The 23,688-nt window shown below is 37.0% G+C and overlaps 3 protein-coding genes across 6 annotated transcripts; all 3 read left to right on the top strand.

Moving 5' to 3' along the window:
* Window positions 1-3,538: 3,538 nt before the first annotated feature.
* LOC9329412 (TMV resistance protein N) lies at window positions 3,539-8,425 on the top strand. The gene is made up of 5 exons (XM_021011832.1): window positions 3,539-4,256; window positions 4,385-5,501; window positions 5,578-5,988; window positions 6,076-7,659; window positions 7,736-8,425. Exons 1-5 carry the CDS (start codon window positions 3,787-3,789, stop codon window positions 8,279-8,281), a joined length of 4,128 nt encoding a protein of 1,375 aa, XP_020867491.1. The 5' UTR covers window positions 3,539-3,786; the 3' UTR covers window positions 8,282-8,425.
* A 601-nt stretch (window positions 8,426-9,026) lies between these two features.
* LOC9329411 (TMV resistance protein N) lies at window positions 9,027-14,956 on the top strand. Of its 3 annotated transcripts, none has more exons than XM_021011829.1 (5): window positions 9,027-9,550; window positions 10,795-11,911; window positions 11,995-12,405; window positions 12,493-14,094; window positions 14,170-14,956. In XM_021011829.1, exons 1-5 carry the CDS (start codon window positions 9,081-9,083, stop codon window positions 14,710-14,712), a joined length of 4,143 nt encoding a protein of 1,380 aa, XP_020867488.1. In that variant the 5' UTR covers window positions 9,027-9,080; the 3' UTR covers window positions 14,713-14,956. The 3 variants fall into 3 exon arrangements, with proteins under 3 accessions (XP_020867488.1, XP_020867489.1, XP_020867490.1); XM_021011830.1 differs by lacking the exon at window positions 9,027-9,550 and adding an exon at window positions 9,857-10,664; XM_021011831.1 differs by lacking the exon at window positions 9,027-9,550 and adding an exon at window positions 10,450-10,605.
* Window positions 14,957-18,684: 3,728 nt separating this feature from the next.
* LOC9329410 (TMV resistance protein N) lies at window positions 18,685-23,498 on the top strand. Of its 2 annotated transcripts, none has more exons than XM_021013964.1 (5): window positions 18,685-19,205; window positions 19,295-20,441; window positions 20,531-20,941; window positions 21,028-22,629; window positions 22,705-23,498. In XM_021013964.1, exons 1-5 carry the CDS (start codon window positions 18,739-18,741, stop codon window positions 23,251-23,253), a joined length of 4,176 nt encoding a protein of 1,391 aa, XP_020869623.1. In that variant the 5' UTR covers window positions 18,685-18,738; the 3' UTR covers window positions 23,254-23,498. The 2 variants fall into 2 exon arrangements, with proteins under 2 accessions (XP_020869623.1, XP_020869624.1); XM_021013965.1 differs by having other exon boundaries at window positions 18,793-18,883; window positions 22,705-23,292.
* Window positions 23,499-23,688: the final 190 nt, after the last annotated feature.

Genomic DNA, 23,688 nt, shown 5'->3' with positions numbered 1-23,688 from the left:
AACAAAATTAATCCAAACCGAATTGAAACGAACCAAAATGAGTTTGATTAGAGACTTGATGTTTTATTAAAATCGAAATAACCGAATCAAATTTAACTCGACATCAAACTAAAATGTCGACCCCTAATTGTGCTTAAGAAAGGATATTGGCAAATTTGGTGAGACTAATAATGATATTATTATATATATTCTAATAACAAAATTTTACATTTTTCTTTTTTGCATATATATTTTTTAAGTTTATATTTTTCTCGTTTCCATAGATTGTTTTTTTTCTTATAACTTTTTTGTAAGTATCTTAATTTTCTATTGATATTATATATTCCAATAACAAAAGTTTACATTTTTTTGTCTACCCAAATGTTTTTTTTTAAATTTACATTTTTTTTGTTTCATATATATATATATATATATATATATTGTTTTTTTCTTTTTATAAGTATCTTAATATAGAAAATTATTGGAATCTAAAATTGCTAATTACCAAGATGGCTAATCGTGATTAGTCTTTTGAAATTTTGTGGACAGTTTTTTTTTTTTTTTTTTTTTTTGTGTGGACAGTTTTAGAAGTTTATTACTTCAACTTTTATGTAGTATAAAAGCTAGTGGTTTCGACTTAAGTTTTGAATTTTTTATATCTTTTAGAGCTTCCAATTTATAAAATCATGGTCTCCAATAACTCCAAATTTATGAAGCTTTTAGATTACTATTTACAAATACATAAACAAATAACATCAAACTTTGATAGAGTTTTGATAAATCTTAAATTGAATAACAATATAATCTTCACAATATTTAAATCAAATCCTTCATACTTGTCCTCTTATTGATGATAAAAAAATACGCGAAAATAATATGGACAATTACAAAAAAAAAAAAAATTCACCTCCTATCTTTAATATAACTGTCATTGTAATCAGTTAGATTTAGCAAACAAACAAGCCAAACTTTGGTTTCTGAAGAAACCTTGCATGGTTAAAAAAAAATTCAAAAACAGAGAACTCAAATTAATCAAACGATTATAATATACATAACCCTATATATAATTACTTTAAAAAAAAAAAGAATTACTCTTCTACTTCTCTTGTTCTTCTTCTTCTTCAATATATAATTATTTTCACTTTATTTTTTTGATTTCTATGCATTCTACATGCGAACCACTTTTCATGCATATATTTTACATATAGAAATTAACAATATCCACACAAGAAAACAATTTACCGAGATGGCTATAAATCTTCATAATATTTGATAAATCTTAAATTGAATAGCAATATAATCTTCATAATATTTAAATCTACTCCTTCATACTTGTCATTTTATTGATGATAAAAAGATACTCGAAAATAATAGGACAATTACAAAAAAAAAGAAAAAAAAATAGTCACCTTCTATCTTTAATATAACTGTCATCGTAATCGGTTAGATTTGGCAAACAAACATGCCAAACTTTAGTTTCTGAAGAAGTCTTGCATGGTTAAAAAGATAATTCAAAAACAGCGAACTCAAATAATCAAACGATTATAATATATAGAACCCTATATATAATTACTTCTTTTTTTTTAAGAATTACCTTTTCTCATATTCTTCTTCTTCAATATATAATTTTTTCCACTTTTTTTTTTATTTGATTTCTTTGATTTTTTGGCTTTCTACATGTGACCACTTTTCATACATATATTTAACATAAAGAAATTAACAATATCTACACAAAGAAATAATTTGAAAGCTACATAAATTTTAGGATCAATAATACCTTGTAATTGCTTTAAAAGCCACAATTGAATGAACCTAGACTCGATTCATTAGTGTAACCTGAAATACAATCAAACCGTCTAAAATCAGCAAAACTAAACAATATTTGTTTATAGTTCATAAAGAAATAAATCAAAAAGTATGTAGCACGAGAAAAAAAAAATCAAAGCCGCATAATAGTAAATTTTTTTGAAACTGAATACTAATTGTGTTGTCGAGGTTCAATATTTATAGTTTAATGTCTAGGATAAACCGTCATAATTACCTTCTGTATTTTTACATTTTTTAATTAGAAAATTTCCAAATTAGGAAATTTCCAAATAAAAATATATTCGCTGCATAATAATATTGAAATATATACTTTACATTTTTATTATTTCTATATTTTGTTTTTTCAAATATTCACATTTTTCTTCTTTCCATATATTGTTTTTTTTTTACTTTTTATTAATATTTAAGTATAAAAAATATTAGAATTTAAAAATGTTAATTAACGTGATGTGTAAAAATGTTAACTGAAGTGTCTAACTGCGATTGGTGGTTTAAAATCCTAGGTGGACGGTCTAAAGAGCTTATGGCCTCGACTTTTATATAGTATAGATTTGTACCATTAATGAGGCTAACTTTTTTAATTTAATATATTTCTATATAGAATCTAGAATATAGAATATGGAAACAAAACCGATTTGTTACAATATTTTTAAACCACAATTTCAAAATAGTTTATTTGAAATTAATTATTTAGAATATATTTAGAAAGGAGCATTGTCGAGATATTAGGAAAGATTGTGTCCAGATTTTTAGCAAATTTATGTCAAACAAATTTGATTTACATATTTAATTAAGGAGGTGATTGGCACAAGACTTTAAAGACTTTAGGACTATTCTAAAGTCTTCACTGTTTTTTTTTTTTTTGCCAATTAGGCTTTTTTGACTTCAATTATTTTTAAAGTTCTCAAAGCCTTCTTTTTTTTTTTTTCCTTCTTTGTTTCCCTTTTTTTTTCTAAAGTCTAAAAAACGTGGCTTTGGTTTCCCGGTGACATTTATCAAATAAATAAACAATTAAAAGCTTTTTTTTCTTATCCCCATGATAATTAAAAACTCTCTACATGTTTACGGGGCCGATTGGGAATGACTGTTACTTTTGGCTGTAGAGACTTTCGCTGTATGCCTGTAGAAATTTTGACTGTAGAGACTTTAACTTTAGAGACTTTAACTGTTAAAACGTGATTGGTAACAACAAAACTGTAGAAACTGTGGTTGTAAAAATTATGATTTTAAATAAAATAAATTACAATAAATATAAATCCATATTTTGATATAACAACGAAATTCATACAAATAACTTTATGAAAAGTTTTTATACATTCATATTTTTCCATTTTTGTATCAAATGTAATATCTGATGTCTTTTTATATACATAAATGGATCTTAAAAGATCAGAAAAAAAAAAATCAACCATTTCATACAGTTATATATCATTTGTATTGACTTACATACTCATGCAGTTATTCTTTGATAATCCTTAGTAAGACATGGTCTTCTAACACTATAGAAGATTGTTGACCTAGCGTATCAGGTTACTCAATAGTCAAATAGTAGTATTTACAGAAGAAAATGAACCAAGGAATTTTGACACTGCGTGTCGTTCTGATCAAATAAGGACATACAAACTGTGTGACGTTTGAGAATTAGTGACTAACGTTGTGTTGGTCACAGCACTAAAAAGGTTAATGCGAGACTTTTGTTTTACATGAGAGAGGAAGGAAACAGAAAAGGGATGGCTTTTCTTTCTTTCTTTTTTTCTTTTTTTGTGCACCAGAAATTGGCTTTTAAACTAAAATATATCTGATAAAAAGCCAAAACTAGAAATATCTGAATTAGGGGTTTCCCAAAATCGCAAGCTTTGTCTTCATCGTGTCTAGTCAAAAAATTGTAATCCAGTATCTGGTAACGTCTTCGATCGTGATTGCGAAATTGAGCTATCGATTGCTTCTCAGAGTTGACTAAGAAGGAGGGGGAGATCGGAGATGGAATCTGAGGTTGTTTCGAAGCCGCATAGGCTCAAGTATGACGTCTTCCTCAGTTTCCGAGGCGCAGACACGCGCGATAACTTCGGAGGGCGTCTCTATGAAGCGCTAATGAAAAAGGTTCGGGTCTTCCGCGACAACGAAGGTATGAAACGCGGGGATGAGATCGGTTCAAGTCTTCAGGCAAGCATGGAGGACTCTGCTGCTTCGGTCATCGTCTTATCGCCTAACTATGCTAACTCTCACTGGTGCTTAGATGAATTAGCTATGCTCTGCGATCTTAAATCATCATCTCTGGATCGTCGCATGTTACCTGTTTTTTATATGGTCGATCCCTCGCATGTCCGCAAACAGAGCGGCGATTTCGACAAGGATTTTCAAAAACTCGCCAAAACATTTAGCGAGGCGGAGATAAAACGATGGAAAGACGCTATGAAATTAGTTGGAAATCTTGCTGGATATGTTTGCCAGTAGGACTCCATATCTCATTTCTAGTTATATTTACAATCTCTGCATTTAGAACAATCATGTAGACTTAGAAGATGAATTGAATTTAGGATATGTGACTTTTTTTTTTTTTTTTTTGGGTATTTGGCAGCAAGGACTCGAAGGAGGATGATATAATAGAGCTTGTGGTGAAAAGGGTTTTAGCTGAATTGAGCAATACACCAGAGAAAGTGGGAGAATACATTGTGGGCCTAGAATCACCTATGAAGGATTTGATGGACCTGATCGTCGCTGAATCCAGTTCTGGCGTACAAGTCTTGGGACTTTATGGTATGGGTGGTATTGGCAAGACTACCCTTGCAAAAGCCTTTTATAACAAGATTGTCGGAAACTTCAAGCAACGAGCTTTCATCTCAGACATTAGAGAAAGATCATCAGCCGAAGATGGGTTAGTCAATCTTCAAAAATCTCTCATCAAGGAACTTTTTCGTTTGGTAACTGAAATAGAGGATGTTAGCAGAGGCCTGGAAAAGATAAAGGAAAATGTTCATGATAAGAAGATTATTGTGGTTTTAGATGATGTTGATCACATAGACCAGGTTAATGCCTTGGTTGGCGAAACAAGATGGTATGGTCAAGGAACTCTTATAGTCATCACTACTAGAGATTCTGAGATTCTGAGTAAGCTCTCAGTGAACCAACAGTATGAGGTCAAGTGCTTGACTGAGTCGCAGGCGTTGCAACTGTTTAGTTATCATTCACTACGAAAAGAAAAACCAACAGATAATTTGATGGAGTTATCCACGAAGATTGTCCGGATTTCGGGACTATTGCCGCTGGCAGTTGAAGTGTTTGGATCCCTTTTGTATGACAAGAAGGAGGAAAAGGAATGGCAAACTCAACTGGATAAGCTGAAAAAGACCCAACCAGGCAATCTTCAGGATGTTCTGGCACTGAGTTTCGAATCTTTAGACGATGAAGAAAAGAAAGTATTCCTCGACATTGCCTGTCTCTTTCTCAGAATGCAAATAACAAAAGAAGAAGTTGTTGAGGTTTTGAAAGGATGTGGATTTAACGCTGAGGCTGCTCTAAGTGTCCTCAGGCAGAAATCTCTTGTTAAGATCTTCGCAAATGATACTCTTTGGATGCATGATCAGATTAGAGACATGGGTAGGAAGATGGACCTTACTGAAATTCATGGGGATCCTAGCATACGAAGTAGACTCTGGGATCGTGCTGAAATTATGACTGTGTTGAACAATATGAAGGTATTTATGTCTACTATTATATATCATTTGTATATGACTTACACTCTCATGATCTTTTTCTGTAACGGGATAACAGGGAACATCATCCATCCAAGGAATCGTATTTGACTTCAAAAAGAAGCCTGCTTGGGACCCGAGTGCAGAAGATATTGCGTTGAGGAATCTACAGAAAAGTCCGGGCATCAAATCTGTGTATAGTTACCTGAAGAATAAATTTATACCATTTCGAGAAGAGGAAAAGCCAAAAAGTTCTGAAATTACAATTCGGGTAGAGCCTTTCGTACCAATGATTAAGTTGAGACTTCTTCAGATTAATCATGTGAACCTGGAAGGGAATCTAAAACTTCTCCCACCTGAACTCAAGTGGATACAGTGGAAAGGTTGCCCATTAGAAAATCTCCCTCCAGATTTTCTTGCTGGGCAACTTGCTGTTCTTGATCTTTCAGAGAGTCGAATAAGACGAGTCCAAAGTTTGCGTAGCAAAGGGGTAGGCTCTCTTATTTCCACTAATGGGCAAGTATATATAGTTTCAGTTAGAGTCTTATTGCTAAAAATAGTGATTTCTGCTTTTCAGGTTGATGAGAACTTGAAGGTTATAAATTTGCGTGGTTGCCACAGCTTAGAAGCCATTCCGGATTTGTCAAACCATAAAGCCCTAGAGAAGCTTGTTTTTGAGCGATGCAACCTTCTGGTGAAGGTTCCTAGATCAGTTGGTAATCTGAGAAAATTGCTTCAGCTGGACCTCAGAAGGTGCTCAAAGCTTTCTGAATTTCTTGAGGATGTTTCTGAACTGAAGTGTCTTGAAAAACTTTTCCTCTCTGGCTGTTCAAATCTAAGCGTGTTACCAGAAAACATTGGTTCCATGCCATGTTTGAAAGAGCTTCTTCTTGATGGAACTGCGATAAGTAACTTACCGGACTCTATTTTTTGCCTCCAAAAGCTTGAAAAGCTTAGTCTAATGGGTTGCAGGTCTATTCAAGAGCTACCTACGTGCGTAGGAAAATTGACATCACTGGAAGAGCTATATCTTGATGATACCGCTTTGCAAAATCTTCCAGATTCTATTGGAAATCTAAAAAATCTCCAGAAGCTGCATTTCATGCACTGTGCATCCCTTTCTAAGATACCTGACACTATCAATGAGCTCAAATCATTGAAGGAATTATTTCTCAATGGAAGCGCAGTGGAGGAGCTACCTCTAAACCCTGGCTCACTGCCAGATTTGTCTGACTTATCAGCAGGAGGTTGCAAATTTCTGAAACATGTTCCGAGTTCAATTGGTGGATTAAATTATCTTCTTCAACTTCAGTTGGATAGGACCCCAATTGAAACTCTACCAGAGGAGATTGGTGACTTGCATTTTCTTCACAAACTTGAGTTGAGGAATTGCAAATCTCTGAAGGGTCTACCTGAATCAATCAAAGATATGGATCAACTCCACAGCTTATACCTTGAAGGCTCTAACATTGAGAATTTGCCGGAAGATTTTGGCAAGCTGGAAAAGCTAGTCTTACTCCGAATGAACAACTGTAAAAAGCTTAGGGGGCTTCCTGAATCATTTGGAGACTTGAAATCTCTTCACCGTCTGTTCATGCAGGAAACTTCGGTGACAAAGTTACCAGAAAGTTTTGGAAACCTTTCAAATCTAAGGGTATTGAAAATGCTGAAGAAGCCTTTTTTTAGAAGTTCTGAAAGTGAAGAACCTCATTTTGTAGAACTACCAAACTCTTTCTCGAACCTCTCGTCGCTTGAGGAACTGGATGCTCGCAGTTGGGCAATATCGGGTAAAATCCCAGATGATCTTGAGAAGTTGACGTCTATGAAGATACTGAATCTGGGGAATAATTATTTTCACAGCCTTCCGTCTAGCCTCAAAGGGTTATCAAATCTCAAAAAACTTTCATTGTATGACTGCCGAGAGCTCAAGTGTCTCCCCCCTCTTCCGTGGAGACTGGAGCAGCTAATCCTTGCAAACTGCTTTTCATTGGAGAGTATATCCGACCTTTCCAACCTGAAGTTCTTGGATGAGCTCAATCTCACAAACTGTGAGAAAGTGGTTGATATTCTAGGCCTAGAGCACTTGACGGCTCTGAAACGATTATACATGAGTGGCTGTAACTCCACCTGCTCCCTTGCAGTAAAGAGAAGACTTTCCAAGGTAATTCCGCAAACTCTATAGAATCTCAATTAGTTAAAGCCCAAGGTCTGTTAAAAATTTGCTTCTCTCATTGCAGGCTTCTTTGAAATTGCTGTGGAATCTGAGCTTGCCTGGAAACAGAATCCCAGACTGGTTCTCACGAGGCCCTCTTACGTTCTCAGCTCAACCGAATAGAGAGCTCAGAGGCGTAGTCCTTGCTGTTGTTGTGGCTCTTAACCAAGACACGGGAGATGACTACCAACTGCCTGATGTGTTGGAAGTTCAAGCCCAAATTCTTAAACTTGGCCTAGCCTTATACACCCACACATTGCACCTCTCTGGAGTGCCTAGAACAAGTTATGATCAACTCCATATCTGCCGTTACTCAGATTTGCACCCAATGGTTATGACAATGAAAGACGGGTACACCATCCAGGTGATCAAACGAGAACCGCCGATCAAAAAAGGCGTTAAGCTAAGGATGCATGGGATTCATCTGGTTTACGAAGGGGATGATGATTTTCAAGGCGAAGAACATTTGTTAACCGAGGCACAACGAACGGTCTCTCAGAAACTTGCCAATTTTTTCCGCTTTTCCGAAGAAGGTGAAACCAGCTCAGAAAGTGACTCTACTGTTGCATGATGTTCTACCATAGAGAAGTTAAGAAACTACACAATCTTATCAATACAAACTGTTTGTTGTTCTCTTTTTTTCCCGTTTTTTTTTGACATCAATTTGTTTGTTTCTGCTCATATAATAAGATTTGGTGATGTGGCTTTTGTGTTATTTCTTTTGGTGAGAATGTGTGCCGCTCTGATTTTATGTTAACAATGGAACTCCACGACGTTTTCTGCTTGGAAAAGAGTCACGACCGTAGTTGCATATATGTCGTGTGTTGGGAGGATATTTATGTAATTGTTGGTATGCAGCTAACTGGAGTATATATGGATAATCAGAACTCTCATAGGAGGAAGAAAAGCTATGGAACGAGGCCAAGCTAGAGTCTTACTCTTATATGCATGATACAACTACTCAAATAACAATGTGTGCCGTTTTGATTTTATGTAAACAATGTCCGTCGTTTTGAATATGACGGATTCCATCATGGAAAAGCAAACTTAGGAATTTCCATGTTTCAAAAGTCAATACATCTATAGAAAAAGTAATATATTAATTAAGAACTGTTTTGTGTGCTTTAGCACTAACTATGTAGTAACTAAAAGCTAATTAAGCTTTAGCCGACAAAAGAGAAGAAGAAGCTTACTAATTCTCTCCATTGTCACGAAAAGAATCTGTCTTTCAAAACGTTTACGGTTTGTATAAGAGCCATGCCCATTGTTTTTGCTATAGTATAATCTCTCCCTTCGGAATCACGTAAAGAATTTTTCTCTGCACCCTTTCCATCTTTCAAAACTTGATTTCGAAGAGGAAAGAATCGGAGATGTTGAAGACCGGTGATGTTTCTGATCGGCGTTCGAGGCTCAAGTGGGATGCATTCCTCAGCTTCCAAAGAGAGACTCGCCACAAATTCACAGAGCGTCTCTATGAAGTGCTCGTCAAGGAACAGGTCCGGGTTTGGAACGATGATGTGGAACGTGGGAATGATGAGCTCGGTGCAAGTCTCCTGGAAGCTATGGAGGACTCAGCCGCCTTAGTCGTCGTCTTATCTCCTAACTATGCTAAATCTCACTGGTGCCTTGAAGAATTAGCCATGCTCTGTGATCTGAAATCGTCGCTTGGTCGTCTAGTGTTACCGATCTTTTACGAGGTTGAACCATGTATTTTTCGTAAACAGAACGGTCCATACGAGATGGATTTTGAAGAACATTCGAAAAGATTTAGCGAGGAGAAGATACAGCGATGGAGGAGAGCTATGAATATAGTCGGAAATATCCCTGGATTTGTTTATAGGTACGACACTCCAATATCTTCATCTCTTAATCTTATTCCTCACGCAACCTCTACATTTTATATAATCTTTTTGACATATACTCACTTGTTATCTTAAATTTTAATTAGGTTATTCTATGATAATCTTAAGTCAATAGTTTTTAGTTTTTTACAAGAAGAAAATGAACAAAGGAATTTTGACACTGCGTGTCGTTGTGATCGAATAAGGACATACAAACTGTGTGACGTTTCAGAATTAGTGACTAGCCACGTTGTGTTGGTCACAGCATTAAAAAAAAGGTCAATGCGAGACTTTTGTTTTACATGAGAGAAGAAGGAAACAGAAAATGGCTTTTGAACTAAAAAATATCTGATGAAAAGCCAAACTAGAAATTTCCCAATTAGGGGTTTCCCAAAATCGCAAGCTTCGTCTTCATCGTGTGTAGTCAAAAAATTGTAATCCAGTTTCTGGTAACTTCTTCGATCGTGATTGCGAAATTGAGCTATCGATCAGACTTCAGCAGACATGGTTACGTGAGTTCTTCTCTGACCACCGTCGAGCCTTAGAAGGAGAGAGTGAAGAAAATCTGAGAAATCGAGCAAGAATTAACAACCATTGAAGTGATTGCTTCTCAGAGTTGACTATAAGAAGGAGAGGGGGATCGGAGATGGAATCTGAGGTTGTTTCGAAGCCGCATAGGCTCAAGTATGACGTCTTCCTCAGTTTCCGAGGCGAAGACACGCGAGAGATATTCGCAGGGCCTCTCTATAAAGCGCTCAAGGAAAAAGTTCGGGTCTTCCTCGACAATGATGGTATGGAACGTGGAGATGAGATCGGTTCAAGTCTTCAGGCAGGCATGGAGGACTCTGCGGCTTCCGTCATCGTCTTATCTCGTAACTATGCTAACTCTCGCTGGTGCCTTAATGAATTAGCTATGCTCTGCAAGCTGAAATCATCTCTAGATCGTCGGATGTTGCCCATTTTTTATAAGGTCGATCCCTCGCATGTTCGCAAACAGAGCGATCATATTGAGGCTGATTTTAAAAGACACGAAGAAAGATTTGACAAGGAGAAGGTACAAGAATGGAGAGACGCTATGAAATTAGTTGGAAATCTTGCTGGATATGTTTGCGTGTACGACTCCATATCTCATTTCTTGTTCTATTAGTCTTATTTACAATCTCTGCATTTTAGAATCATCTGGACATTAGAAGATGAATTGAATTTAGGATGTGACTTTGTTTTTTTCCTTGGAATTTTGCAGCGAGGGCTCGAATGAGGATGAGATGATAGAGCTTGTGGTGAAAAGAGTTTTAGATGAATTGAGCAATACACCAGAGAAAGTGGGAGAATACATTGTTGGTCTGGAATCACCTATGAAGGATTTGATGAAACTGTTCGACATTGAATCCAGTTCTGGCGTCAAAGTCTTGGGACTTTATGGTATGGGTGGTATTGGGAAGACTACCCTTTCAAAAGCCTTTTATAACAAGGTTGTTGGAAACTTCAAGCAACGAGCTTTCATCTCAGATATTAGAGAAAGATCATCAGCCGAAAATGGGTTAGTTACTCTTCAAAAAACTCTCATCAAGGAACTTTTTCGTTTGGTACCTGAAATAGAGGATGTTAGCAGAGGCCTGGAAAAGATAAAGGAAAATGTTCATGAGAAGAAAATTATTGTCGTTTTAGATGATGTTGATCACATAGACCAGGTTAATGCGTTGGTTGGTGAAACAAGATGGTATGGTCAAGGAACTCTTATAGTCATCACTACCAGAGATTCTGAGATTCTGAGTAAGCTCTCAGTGAACCAACAGTATGAGGTCAAGTGCTTGACTGAGCCGCAGTCGTTGAAGCTCTTTAGTTATCATTCACTGCGAAAAGAAAAACCACCAAAGAATCTGTTGAAGTTATCTACGGAGATTGTCCGGATATCGGGACTATTGCCGCTGGCGGTTGAAGTGTTTGGATCTCTTTTGTATGACAAGAAGGAGGAAAAGGATTGGCAAACGCAACTGGGTAAGCTGAAAAAGACCCAACCACACAATCTTCAGGATGTTCTGGCACTGAGTTTCGAATCTTTAGACGATGAAGAAAAGAAAGTATTCCTCGACATTGCATGTCTCTTTCTTAAAATGGAGATTAAAAAAGTAGAAGTTGTCATAATACTGAAAGGATGTGGGTTAAACGCTGAGGCTGCTCTCAGTGTCCTCAGACAGAAATCTCTTGTTAAGATCTTGGCAGACGATACTCTTTGGATGCATGATCAGATTAGAGACATGGGTAGGCAGATGGTCCTTAAAGAAAGCGGTGAGAATCCTGGAATGCGAAGTAGACTCTGGGATCGTGGTGAAATTATGACCGTATTGAACAATGTGAAGGTATTTTATCTACAGTTATATATCATTTGCTTTGACTTACATACTCATGCTCTGTTTTTTTTTCCCCTGTAATGGAATGACAGGGAACATCATCCATTCGAGGAATCGTACTTGACTTTAAAAAGAAGTTTGTGAGGGACCCTACTGCAGATGAAATTGCGTCGATGAATCTGACAAACAATCTGGGCATCAACTCTGTATTCAGTTACCTGAAGAGTAAATTTGTAAGATTTCCAGCAGAGGAAAAGACAAAAAGTTCTGAAATCACCATTCCCGTAGAGTCTTTTGTACCAATGACGGAGTTGAGACTTCTTCAGATTAATAACGTGGAACTGGAAGGAAATCTTAAACTTCTCCCATCTGAACTCAAGTGGATACAGTGGAAAGGTTGCCCCTTAGAAAATCTCCCTCCGGATTTTCTTGCTAGGCAACTTTCTGTTCTTGATCTTTCAGAGAGTGGAATAAGACGAGTCCAGACTTTGCGCAGCAATAGGGTAAGCTTTCTTATTTCCTATAGCATGCGGAAGCATATAGTTTTAAGTTAAAGTCTCACTGTTAAAATATTTCTCCGTTTCTTTCAGGTGGATGAGAATTTGAAGGTTTTAATTTTGCGCGGTTGCCACAGCTTAGAAGCCATTCCTGATTTATCAAACCATGAAGCCCTAGAGATGCTTGTTTTCGAGCAATGCACGCTTCTGGTGAAAGTTCCTAAATCAGTTGGTAATCTGAGAAAATTGCTTCATCTGGACTTCAGCAGGTGTTCAAAGCTTTCTGAATTTCTTGCGGATGTTTCTGGACTTAAGCGTCTTGAAAAACTTTTCCTCTCTGGCTGTTCAGATCTGAGTGTGTTACCAGAAAACATTGGTGCCATGACAAGCTTGAAAGAGCTTCTTCTTGATGGAACTGCGATAAAGTACTTACCAGAATCCATAAATCGCCTCCAAAATCTTGAAATCCTTAGTCTAAGTGGTTGCAGATATATTCCAGAGCTACCTTTGTGCATAGGAACATTGAAATCACTGGAGAAGCTATATCTTAATGATACAGCATTGAAAAATCTTCCGAGTTCTATTGGAGATCTAAAAAAACTCCAGGACCTGCATTTGGTACGCTGCACATCCCTTTCTAAGATTCCTGACAGTATCAATGAGCTCATATCGTTGAAGAAACTATTCATCACCGGAAGCGCGGTGGAGGAGTTACCTCTAAAACCGAGCTCGCTGCCAAGTTTGACTGACTTCTCAGCAGGAGGTTGCAAATTTCTGAAACAAGTGCCGAGTTCAATTGGTGGATTAAATTCTCTTCTCCAACTTCAGTTGAATACCACCCTAATTGAAGCTCTACCAAAAGAGATTGGTGCCTTGCATTTTATACGCAAACTTGAGTTGATGAACTGTGAATTTCTGAAGTTTCTTCCCAAGTCAATTGGAGATATGGACACACTCTGTAGCTTAAACCTTGAAGGCTCTAACATTGAGGAACTGCCGGAAGAATTTGGCAAGCTGGAAAATCTAGTTGAATTGCGAATGAGCAACTGTACAATGCTCAAGAGGCTTCCTGAATCGTTTGGAGACTTGAAATCTCTTCACCATCTGTACATGAAGGAAACTTTGGTCTCAGAGTTGCCAGAAAGTTTTGGAAACCTCTCAAAGTTAATGGTACTGGAAATGCTGAAGAACCCTCTTTTTAGAATTTCTGAGAGTAATGCTCCAGGTACAAGCGAAGAACCTCGTTTTGTAGAAGTACCAAACTCTTTTTCAAACCTCACGTCACTTGAGGAACTAGATGCTCGCAGCTGGAGAATATCTGGTAAAATCCCGGATGATCTTGAGAAGCTTTCGTCTTTGATGAAACTGAATCTGGGGAATAATTATTTTCACAGTCTTCCGTCTAGCCTTGTTGGGTTATCAAATCTCCAAGAACTTTCATTACGTGACTGCCGAGAGCTCAAGCGTCTTCCCCCTCTCCCATGTAAACTGGAGCATCTAAACATGGCAAACTGCTTCTCATTGGAGAGTGTATCCGACCTTTCAGAGCTAACGATCTTGGAGGATCTCAATCTCACAAATTGTGGGAAAGTGGTTGATATTCCAGGCCTAGAGCACTTGATGGCTCTGAAAAGATTATACATGACCGGATGTAACTCCAACTACTCCCTTGCAGTAAAGAAAAGACTTTCCAAGGTGATTCCAAGAACTTCACAAAATCTCAGGGTCTGTTAAAATCTTGCTTACATCTCTTTTGAATTGTTACTGCAGGCTTCTTTGAAAATGCTACGGAATCTGAGCTTGCCTGGAAACAGGGTCCCGGACTGGTTATCACAAGGCCCTGTCACATTCTCAGCTCAACCGAACAAAGAGCTCAGAGGCGTAATCATTGCTGTTGTTGTGGCTCTTAACAATGAAACCGAAGATGACGACTACCAGCTGCCTGATGTGATGGAGGTTCAAGCCCAAATTCATAAACTTGATCATAACGTATGCACCAACACATTGCATCTCCAAGGAGTGCCTAGAACAAGTAATGATCAACTCCACATCTGCCGCTTCTCAGCTTTTCACCCATTGGTTACGATGTTGAAAGACGGGTACACCATACAGGTGATCAAACGAAACCCACCAATTAAACAAGGCGTTGAGCTAAAGATGCATGGGATTCATCTGGTTTACGAAGGGGATGATGATTTGGAAGGCAGAGAAAATACATTACCCGAGACTCAGCAAACCGTTTCTCAGAAACTTGCCAATTTTTTCAGCTCTTTCGAAGAAACCAGCTCAGAAGTTGATTCTACTGTTACATGATCTGCTACCCCAGAGAAGTTAAGAAACTGCCGCACACAAACTGTTGCGACATGGTAATGTAGCGTGTCCAAACAGGATGTGGTGTTTTGGCTGTTGTGATTCATCTTATTACCTTTCTCTTTTTCTCATTGTTTCCTATTTTCAAACTTATTTGCTTCTTTAAGCTCGTTCCTTCGATGTTGTTTCTAAACCTTGTGCTTTTATAATCAATAAAAAAAAAAGAGGAAACTCTTGTTTCCCACAATTCCGCGCATTTGAAAAAAAAAAAACAAAACAAACATGTGCTCGTTCTGTTTCTCATGCTCCAAGATACTTTCATAAATTTTACTAATGTTAGAGCAGTTGCTCCAAGATAAATTTATCAGTCATTCTTTAACAATCCAACAGAATTGTGAAGGCTTGGATTAGCGAGCATTTGAAGAATTCAGTTTGGTCAAGAATGTACTTCGAGGCTGACTATTCAAGGGAAAGTGCATCTTTTATAGTAACGATGGTGTGGATTTTTGGGGAAGACAGAACTCAGAAGCTTGTGGAAGAAGCCAAAACTTTCGGGTTAAAGAATAGCCAGGAACAACAACTCGTTCAGCCTAACTGCCTAAATCCTACGTGTCAATGTTTGGATGACATAATCTTTTACGAAATCAATTTTAGGAGCAGCAATTTCATATATCATATGAATATATATATTTTTAATCTTTTTCTTTTGCAGTGTGTGCCGTTCTGATTTATGATAGATATAGAACTGCGTGACGTTTCCGGTTTGGAGAAGAGTCATGTCCATGTTTGGATTATATAAAACTGTTGCGTCTGATAGAGGACTCGGTGGCTTTTGTCGTCGTCTTATCTCCTAACTACGCATTCCAAAAGATTTGGCGAGGAGAAGATACAACGATGGAAGGGAGCTATGACTTTAGTCGGAAATATCTCCGGATTCATTTGCGGCTATGTACGACTTCAATTTCTCATTTCTAGTTTTATTTCCGCATTTATAATCTTTTTTATACAAGTAATATCACAAGTTTGGTAGATACCTTGACATATACTACTACATCATCATCTAAAACGTCTAAGCATTGAGGCATTTTTGTGGGTCCTTAAGTTGGTAAAAATGATTAGTTGATCTAGCTGTTCTATTCTTTATTTGGAAGATTGAATATTTCTGTTTTCAGATCTTTATTTTTTTGAAGGGTATCTACACGCAGTAACTATGGAAGACCCAATAATTAGGTGAGACTTTTTGTCACTATTTACACAGAGAAAAACATATATATAAAGTTACAACACTAACCTTCTCTCTATTTTTTCTTTATTTTTTTTACTCTTTCATCTCTCATCTCTTTCGTCTATTCTTTCATGTCTTCTTCCTCTTCTGGCTTTTTTTTTTTTTTTTTCATCAATGAGTTATCATGGAAATTTTGGAACGAACCTGTGTGTTTGAAAAATTGCATCGTCAATTTGATTTTATGTTGGGGAAAGATAATCGGTAGTGGTGGTTCTTATTTCGATTACGTGTCGGCTACCGCGGTGGTGATTGTAAGTGGTGCTCATTTCTATTTAAAATAATTGGGTTATTAACAATGGTGGAGATGATATTTACGATGATAGTGGTGATGATATATTATTGGTGGTGGTGAGTTTGGGAAAAAAAAAGAGGTGTCGTGAATGGAACTATGGATTCATATGGCGTCGGAGACAGTGTCGTGAAGTTAGATCAAATGAAGTGGTGAGTTGAGACGAAGATAGGGACGGAGGAGCTTTGATGATTGAAGATTTAACAGCGGCGGCCAAAAAACTTAATTATGTTGTTTTCTGGGTTTGCTTCGTCGGTGACCAGAAATAGAATAACACCTGTTACTTTTATTGTTATCATGTTAACATCGTTATACACGTTAATATAAATATTATCTATATATCTACTATCTTACCATAAATATTTTCTATGATAATATAAACTTTATCATATCAATTATAAACTTATCGCGATACAATATAATCTTAGTGATATATATTTTGTTATCGTGTTAAACCAATAGATAATCATTTAACTCATCATATATTCTTACTCAAATATTTGACAGACAATCTATTCATAATCAAATAAGAAACGTCGATAACTGTTTTATTATATTGTTAACTTATTTGTTATATGCGAAGGGGAATTTTTGTCCAACTAGAGAGAACTAATAATATAAAAATCATAGGTATATTCTTAATTTTTTGGTCTACTGTGGTTTTAAATTAATATAGCCCTTTTTTGAAATCATCTCTTCCATTCATACTTAACTAAGACTCTGGTTCTCTTATTGCCTTTCAAATACTAAAGCCAAGTTTTTGTTCAAAGATAAAATCTCTATGGGTAACTAGGTCCTCGACAAAATATTCGTTAGATTTGCTTGATTCGTTATTTGCTTTGATTCGATTTGAAAAATCCGGATACATGTGACTCTACAAAGCAAATCAAAATACGTAAAATTAATATCCGTTAAAATGGAAGCAAATCACAAATACTAAAATTGTAAGAGATGATATCCGCTCTGCTCCGCAATACATATACATATGTATATATATATATATATATATATATATATTGAGATAATAATTACATATATATGTAGACTGTATATTTATTATTCATATATATATAAGTTTTAAGTCCATTTGACTCCGCCTTCCCCACCGGAGTTCGACTCCACTAAGTCGCGTTACCCCGCGTAGTAGGGATTGGCTATGGATCGGGCCTTGTCGATCCAAAGATGTCAAAAAAAAAAAAAACAAATAAAGATATTTTTTTTTAATAAAATGTTGCTATATTTGGTTTAAATTTTGATTTTTAACAGTTTTCTGATTTGTATAATTACAGTAAAACCTCTATAAATTAATAATGTTGGGACCATAATATTTTATTAATTTATAGTGATATTAATTTATCTATAAATTAATACTTATTAATTTATAGCGTAAATTAATATTTATTAATTTATAGAAAGTTTTGTTTCAACTGTGAAATTTTTTTAAAAAAATACGAGCTAAAGCAACGTGATCTAAATAAAATTAATGTTTTGGATGTTATAAATTTTATAGTTTTAGACTTAAACATTTAATATTTCGAAGAAAAAATAATTTTTTTGACAATGAATAACAACGATTATAGGATTCACATATACAAACGATATACATAAATTAAAATCCACAAATAGTGACATCTATTGTTGTATTTTTAAAACCTATACAACTATTAAAACAAAAATTATGCATATTCAAATTTGAAAACTTACAAAAACTTTTGACTATTTTTATGAAAAACACTAAAACTATTATATATATATGTGCAAATTTACATGATTATTAATTTATGATATTATTGGGACTATATTTTTACATAGAGATTTTAAAAAACTTATTATCTTATTATCTTATCGAATTTGGTTAATTTTTACACTGGTCCGACTCAGGACCGGCAAAATTTATTAATTTATCGTGTTTATTAATTTATCGAGTATTACTTTATAGAGATTCTACTCTATTTGGAATTTTTTATGAAGTAATTCGGATCCGGTAAGTAATCCATATTTTAGCGGATAATGATCGAAAGAAGTGATTATCTGGACGGAGCGGATCCATGATATCACTAAAATCCGGGATATCATTTTTGTGCCAAGGTACTAATTAATCAAGCTTAGAGTAAAAATATGAGTCAATGAATTGGACACTGCGTGTCGTTCTGATTGACTATAGACAGAACTGTGTGGCGTTTCAGCGATTAGGTAAAAAGGCCATTTCACGTTAGTCAAAAAAGTCAAATGCGAAGTTTTTTTTTTTTTTTGTGCCATGAGAAGTGTTGACCAAAAAATAAAAAGTACAGAAAGTATCCAAAATCGAAAAGCTTCGTCATCGTCGTCTAGTCAAGGGATCGTCGTGATGTGATTCTGGAGACACATCTTCGATCGTGGTTTAGGGTCTGGAGATAATTTCGAATCCGAGAATCGATAGCGCCATGAAGTGATTTTGCAGGAGATCCGATTAGAGATGGAGACTGGCGTTGCTCCGCATAGGCTCAAGTTCAGCGTCTTTCTCAGCTTCCGAGGATTCGACACGCGCGCCAACTTCTGTGAGCGTCTCTATGTCGCTCTCAACGAAAAGCAAAATGTGCGCGTCTTCCGCGACAACGAGGGTATGGAAAAAGGGGATAAGATCGATCCAAGTCTCTTCGAAGCCATTGAGGACTCGGCTGCCTCCGTCATCGTCTTATCCAAGAACTACGCTAACTCTGCCTGGTGCCTAAATGAATTAGCGTTGATCTGCGAGCTTAGATCATCTCTCAAACGTCCCATGATACCTATCTTCTATGGAGTCAATCCCTCCGATGTCCGCAAACAGAGCGGTCATTTCGAGAAAGATTTTGAAGAAAACGCGAAAACTTTTGATGAGGAGACGATTCAGCGATGGAAGCGAGCTATGAATTTAGTCGGAAACATCCCTGGATTTGTTTGCACGTAGTAGACATAGACCTACTCGATAACTTGAATTTTGGATTTAGCTGCTTTTTGTTGAAATTCTGTGTTTTTTTTTTTTTTTTTTGTAGAGAAGAGACTGTTAAAGATGACAATGATGGCATAAACAGAGATAAAGTAGATGATATGATTGAGCTGGTGGTGAAAAAGGTTTTAGCTGAAGTGAGGAATAGACCAGAGAAAGTTGCAGACTACACTGTTGGCCTGGAATCTTGTGTGGAGGATTTAATGAAACTGCTCGACTTTGAATCCACTTCTGGCGTTCAAACCCTGGGGCTTTATGGTATGGGTGGTATTGGCAAGACGACCCTAGCAAAATCCTTCTATAATAAGATCATTGTCAACTTCAAGCATCGAGTTTTCATCGAAAGTGTTAGGGAAAAATCATCAGACCAAGATGGTTTAGTCAATCTACAAAAAACTCTCATCAAGGAACTTTTCGGTTTGGTACCTGAAATAGAGGATGTTAGCAGAGGCCTGGAAAAGATAGAAGAAAATGTTCATGAGAAGAAGACTATTGTTGTTTTGGATGATGTTGATCACATAGACCAGGTTAATGCGCTGGTTGGTGAAACAAAATGGTATGGTGAAGGAAGTCTTATAGTCATCACTACAAGAGATTCTGAGATTCTGAGTAAGCTCTCAGTGAACCAACAGTATGAGGTCAAGTGCTTGACTGAGCCGCAGGCGTTGAAGCTCTTTAGTTATCATTCACTGCGAAAAGAAAAACCACCAAAGAATCTGTTGGAGTTATCCACGAAGATTGTCCGGATATTGGGACTATTGCCGCTGGCAGTTGAAGTGTTTGGTTCTCATTTGTATGACAAGGACGAAAACGAATGGCCAGTTGAACTAGAGAAGCTGACAAATACCCAACCAGACAAACTTCACTGTGTTCTGGCTCTGAGTTTCGAATCTTTAGACGATGAAGAAAAGAAAATATTCCTCGACATTGCATGTCTCTTTCTCAAAATGGAAATAACAAAAGATGAACTTGTCGACATACTGAAAGGATGTGGGTTTAACGCCGAGGCTGCTCTCCGTGTTCTTATACAGAAATCTCTCGTTACAATCATGAAAGACGATACGCTGTGGATGCATGATCAGATCAGAGACATGGGTAGGCAGATGGTCCTTAGAGAATGCAGTGATGATCCTGAAATGCAGAGTAGACTCTGGGATCGTGGTGAAATAATGAACGTATTGGACTATATGAAGGTTATTTATATTTATATCTACAGTTATATATTATTTGTATTTGACTTGCATATTCATGATCTGTTTTTTTCCCTGTAATGGAATGACAGGGAACATCATCCATCCGAGGAATCGTGTTTGATTTCAAAAAGAAGTTTGTGAGGGACCCTACTGCAGATGAAATTGTCTCGAGGAATCTACGCAACAATCCAGGTCTCAACTTTGTGTGCAATTACCTGAGGAATATATTTATAAGATTTCGAGCAGAAGAAAAGCCAAAAAGGTCTGAAATCACCATTCCCGTTGAGCCGTTTGTACCAATGAAGAAGTTGAGACTTCTTCAGATTAATAACGTGGAACTGGAAGGAAATCTTAAACTTCTCCCATCTGAACTCAAGTGGATCCAGTGGAAAGGTTGCCCCTTAGAAAATCTCCCTCCGGATATTCTTGCTAGGCAACTTGGTGTTCTTGATCTTTCAGAGAGTGGAATAAGACGAGTCCAGACTTTGCCCAGCAAAAAGGCAAGCTTTCTTATTTCCAATAGCATGGGGAGTATATAGTTTCAGTTAGAGTCTCATTGCTAAAAATAATGATTTCTGCTTTTCAGGTTGATGAGAACTTGAAGGTTATAAATTTGCGTGGTTGCCACAGCTTAAAAGCCATTCCGGATTTGTCAAACCATAAAGCCCTAGAGAAGCTTGTTTTTGAGCGATGCAACCTTCTGGTGAAGGTTCCTAGATCAGTTGGTAATCTGAGAAAATTGCTTCAGCTGGACCTCAGAAGGTGCTCAAAGCTATCTGAATTTCTTGTGGATGTTTCTGGACTGAAGTGTCTTGAAAAACTTTTCCTCTCTGGCTGTTCAAATCTAAGCGTGTTACCAGAAAACATTGGTTCCATGCCATGTTTGAAAGAGCTTCTTCTTGATGGAACTGCAATAAGTAACTTACCAGACTCTATTTTTCGCCTCCAAAAGCTTGAAAAGCTTAGTCTAATGGGTTGCAGGTCTATTCAAGAGCTACCTTCGTGCTTAGGAAAATTGACATCGCTGGAAGATTTATATCTTGATGATACTGCATTGCGAAACCTTCCGATTTCTATTGGAGATCTAAAAAATCTCCAGAAGCTGCATCTGATGCGCTGCACGTCCCTTTCTAAGATTCCTGACACTATCAATAAGCTCATATCATTGAAGGAATTATTCATCAACGGAAGCGCAGTGGAGGAGCTACCTCTAGTCACCGGCTCACTGCTATGTTTGAAAGACCTCTCAGCAGGAGATTGCAAATCTCTGAAACAGGTTCCGAGTTCAATTGGTGGATTAAATTTTCTTCTCCAACTTCAGTTGAATAGCACCCCAATTGAATCTCTACCAGAAGAGATTGGAGACTTGCACTTTATTCGCCAACTTGAGTTGAGAAACTGCAAATCTCTGAAGGCTCTGCCTGAATCAATCGGAAAGATGGACACACTCCATAACTTATATCTTGAAGGCTCTAACATTGAGAAACTCCCGAAAGATTTTGGCAAGCTGGAAAAGCTAGTTGTACTCCGAATGAACAACTGTGAAAAGCTTAAGAGGCTCCCTGAATCATTTGGAGACTTGAAATCTCTTCGGCATCTGTACATGAAGGAAACTTTGGTCTCAGAGTTGCCAGAAAGTTTCGGAAATCTCTCAAAGTTAATGGTTCTGGAAATGCTGAAGAAGCCTCTTTTTAGAATTTCTGAGAGTAATGCTCCAGGTACAAGCGAAGAACCTCGTTTTGTAGAAGTACCAAACTCTTTTTCAAACCTCACGTCACTTGAGGAACTAGATGCTTGCAGCTGGAGAATATCTGGTAAAATCCCGGATGATCTTGAGAAGCTTTCGTCTTTGATGAAACTGAATCTGGGGAATAATTATTTTCACAGTCTTCCGTCTAGCCTTGTTGGGTTATCAAATCTCCAAGAACTTTCATTACGTGACTGCCGAGAGCTCAAGCGTCTTCCCCCTCTCCCATGTAAACTGGAGCATCTAAACATGGCAAACTGCTTCTCATTGGAGAGTGTATCCGACCTTTCAGAGCTAACGATCTTGGAGGATCTCAATCTCACAAATTGTGGGAAAGTGGTTGATATTCCAGGCCTAGAGCACTTGATGGCTCTGAAAAGATTATACATGACCGGATGTAACTCCAACTACTCCCTTGCAGTAAAGAAAAGACTTTCCAAGGTGATTCCAAGAACTTCACAAAATCTCAGGGTCTGTTAAAATCTTGCTTACATCTCTTTTGAATTGTTACTGCAGGCTTCTTTGAAAATGCTGAGGAATCTGAGCTTGCCTGGAAACAGGGTCCCGGACTGGTTCTCACAAGGCCCTGTCACATTCTCAGCTCAACCGAACAAAGAGCTCAGAGGAGTAATCATTGCCGTTGTTGTGGCTCTTAACCATGAAATTGGAGATGACTACCAGAAGCCTAATGTGGTGGGAGTTCAAGCCCAAATTCTCAAACTTGATCTACCCCTATTCACCCACACATTACACCTCTCTGGAGTGCCTAGAACTAGTGATGATCAACTCCACATCTGCCGATACTCAGCTTTTCACCCAATGGTTACGATGTTGAAAGACGGGTACACCATACAGGTGATCAAACGAAACCCGCCAATGGAAAAAGACGTTGAGCTAAAGATGCATGGGATTCATCTAGTTTACGAGGGGGATGATGATTTTCCAGACAAAGAAGATACAATAATCGAGACTTATTTAACCGTTTCTCAGAAACTTGCCAATTTTTTCAGCTCTTTCGAAGAAGAAGGTGAAACCAGCTCAGAAAGTGAATCTACTGTTACATGATCTGCTACCAAAGAGAAGTTAAGAAACTCTGCGCACAAACTGTTACGACATGGTGATGTAGCGTGTCCAAACAGGATGTTGTCTTTTGGCTGTTGTGTTCATCTTATTACCATTCTCTTTTTCTCATTGTCACCTATTTTCAAACTTATTTGCTTCTTTAAGTTCGTTCCTTTTATGTTGTTTCTTAACCTTTGCTTTTATAATCAATAAGAAAACCAAAAAGAGGAAACTCTTGTTTCCCACAATTCTGCACATTTGAAAAAACAAAAAAAAAAAACATGCATCCAACAAATTCAGTGTTACCTTTGCGATATTAATACTTTCGCTTTGTCATTTACTCACATGTGCTCGTTCTGTTTCTCATGCTCCAAGATACTTTCATAAAACTTTATAATGTTATAGTAGTTGCTCCATGATACATTTTCAATCAATTTA

Source organism: Arabidopsis lyrata (genome assembly GCF_000004255.2).
Source record: "Arabidopsis lyrata subsp. lyrata unplaced genomic scaffold ARALYscaffold_1, whole genome shotgun sequence".
NCBI lineage: Eukaryota > Viridiplantae > Streptophyta > Magnoliopsida > Brassicales > Brassicaceae > Arabidopsis > Arabidopsis lyrata.
This window is presented reverse-complemented; position numbering and strand designations above follow the sequence as displayed.

Bases quoted from the DNA above. Each gene is read 5' to 3' on its own strand.
- LOC9329410 (XM_021013964.1), top strand. From the start codon at position 18,739: ATGGAGACTGGCGTTGCTCCGCATAGGCTCAAGTTCAGCGTCTTTCTC. The intron at 20,442-20,530 runs GTTATTTATATT...ATGGAATGACAG, and splicing joins ACGTATTGGACTATATGAAG to GGAACATCATCCATCCGAGG. The intron at 22,630-22,704 runs GTGATTCCAAGA...TTGTTACTGCAG, and splicing joins TAAAGAAAAGACTTTCCAAG to GCTTCTTTGAAAATGCTGAG.
- LOC9329411 (XM_021011829.1), top strand. From the start codon at position 9,081: ATGTTGAAGACCGGTGATGTTTCTGATCGGCGTTCGAGGCTCAAGTGG. The intron at 11,912-11,994 runs GTATTTTATCTA...ATGGAATGACAG, and splicing joins CCGTATTGAACAATGTGAAG to GGAACATCATCCATTCGAGG. The intron at 14,095-14,169 runs GTGATTCCAAGA...TTGTTACTGCAG, and splicing joins TAAAGAAAAGACTTTCCAAG to GCTTCTTTGAAAATGCTACG.
- LOC9329412 (XM_021011832.1), top strand. From the start codon at position 3,787: ATGGAATCTGAGGTTGTTTCGAAGCCGCATAGGCTCAAGTATGACGTC. The intron at 5,989-6,075 runs GTAGGCTCTCTT...TCTGCTTTTCAG, and splicing joins AAAGTTTGCGTAGCAAAGGG to GTTGATGAGAACTTGAAGGT. The intron at 7,660-7,735 runs GTAATTCCGCAA...CTCTCATTGCAG, and splicing joins TAAAGAGAAGACTTTCCAAG to GCTTCTTTGAAATTGCTGTG.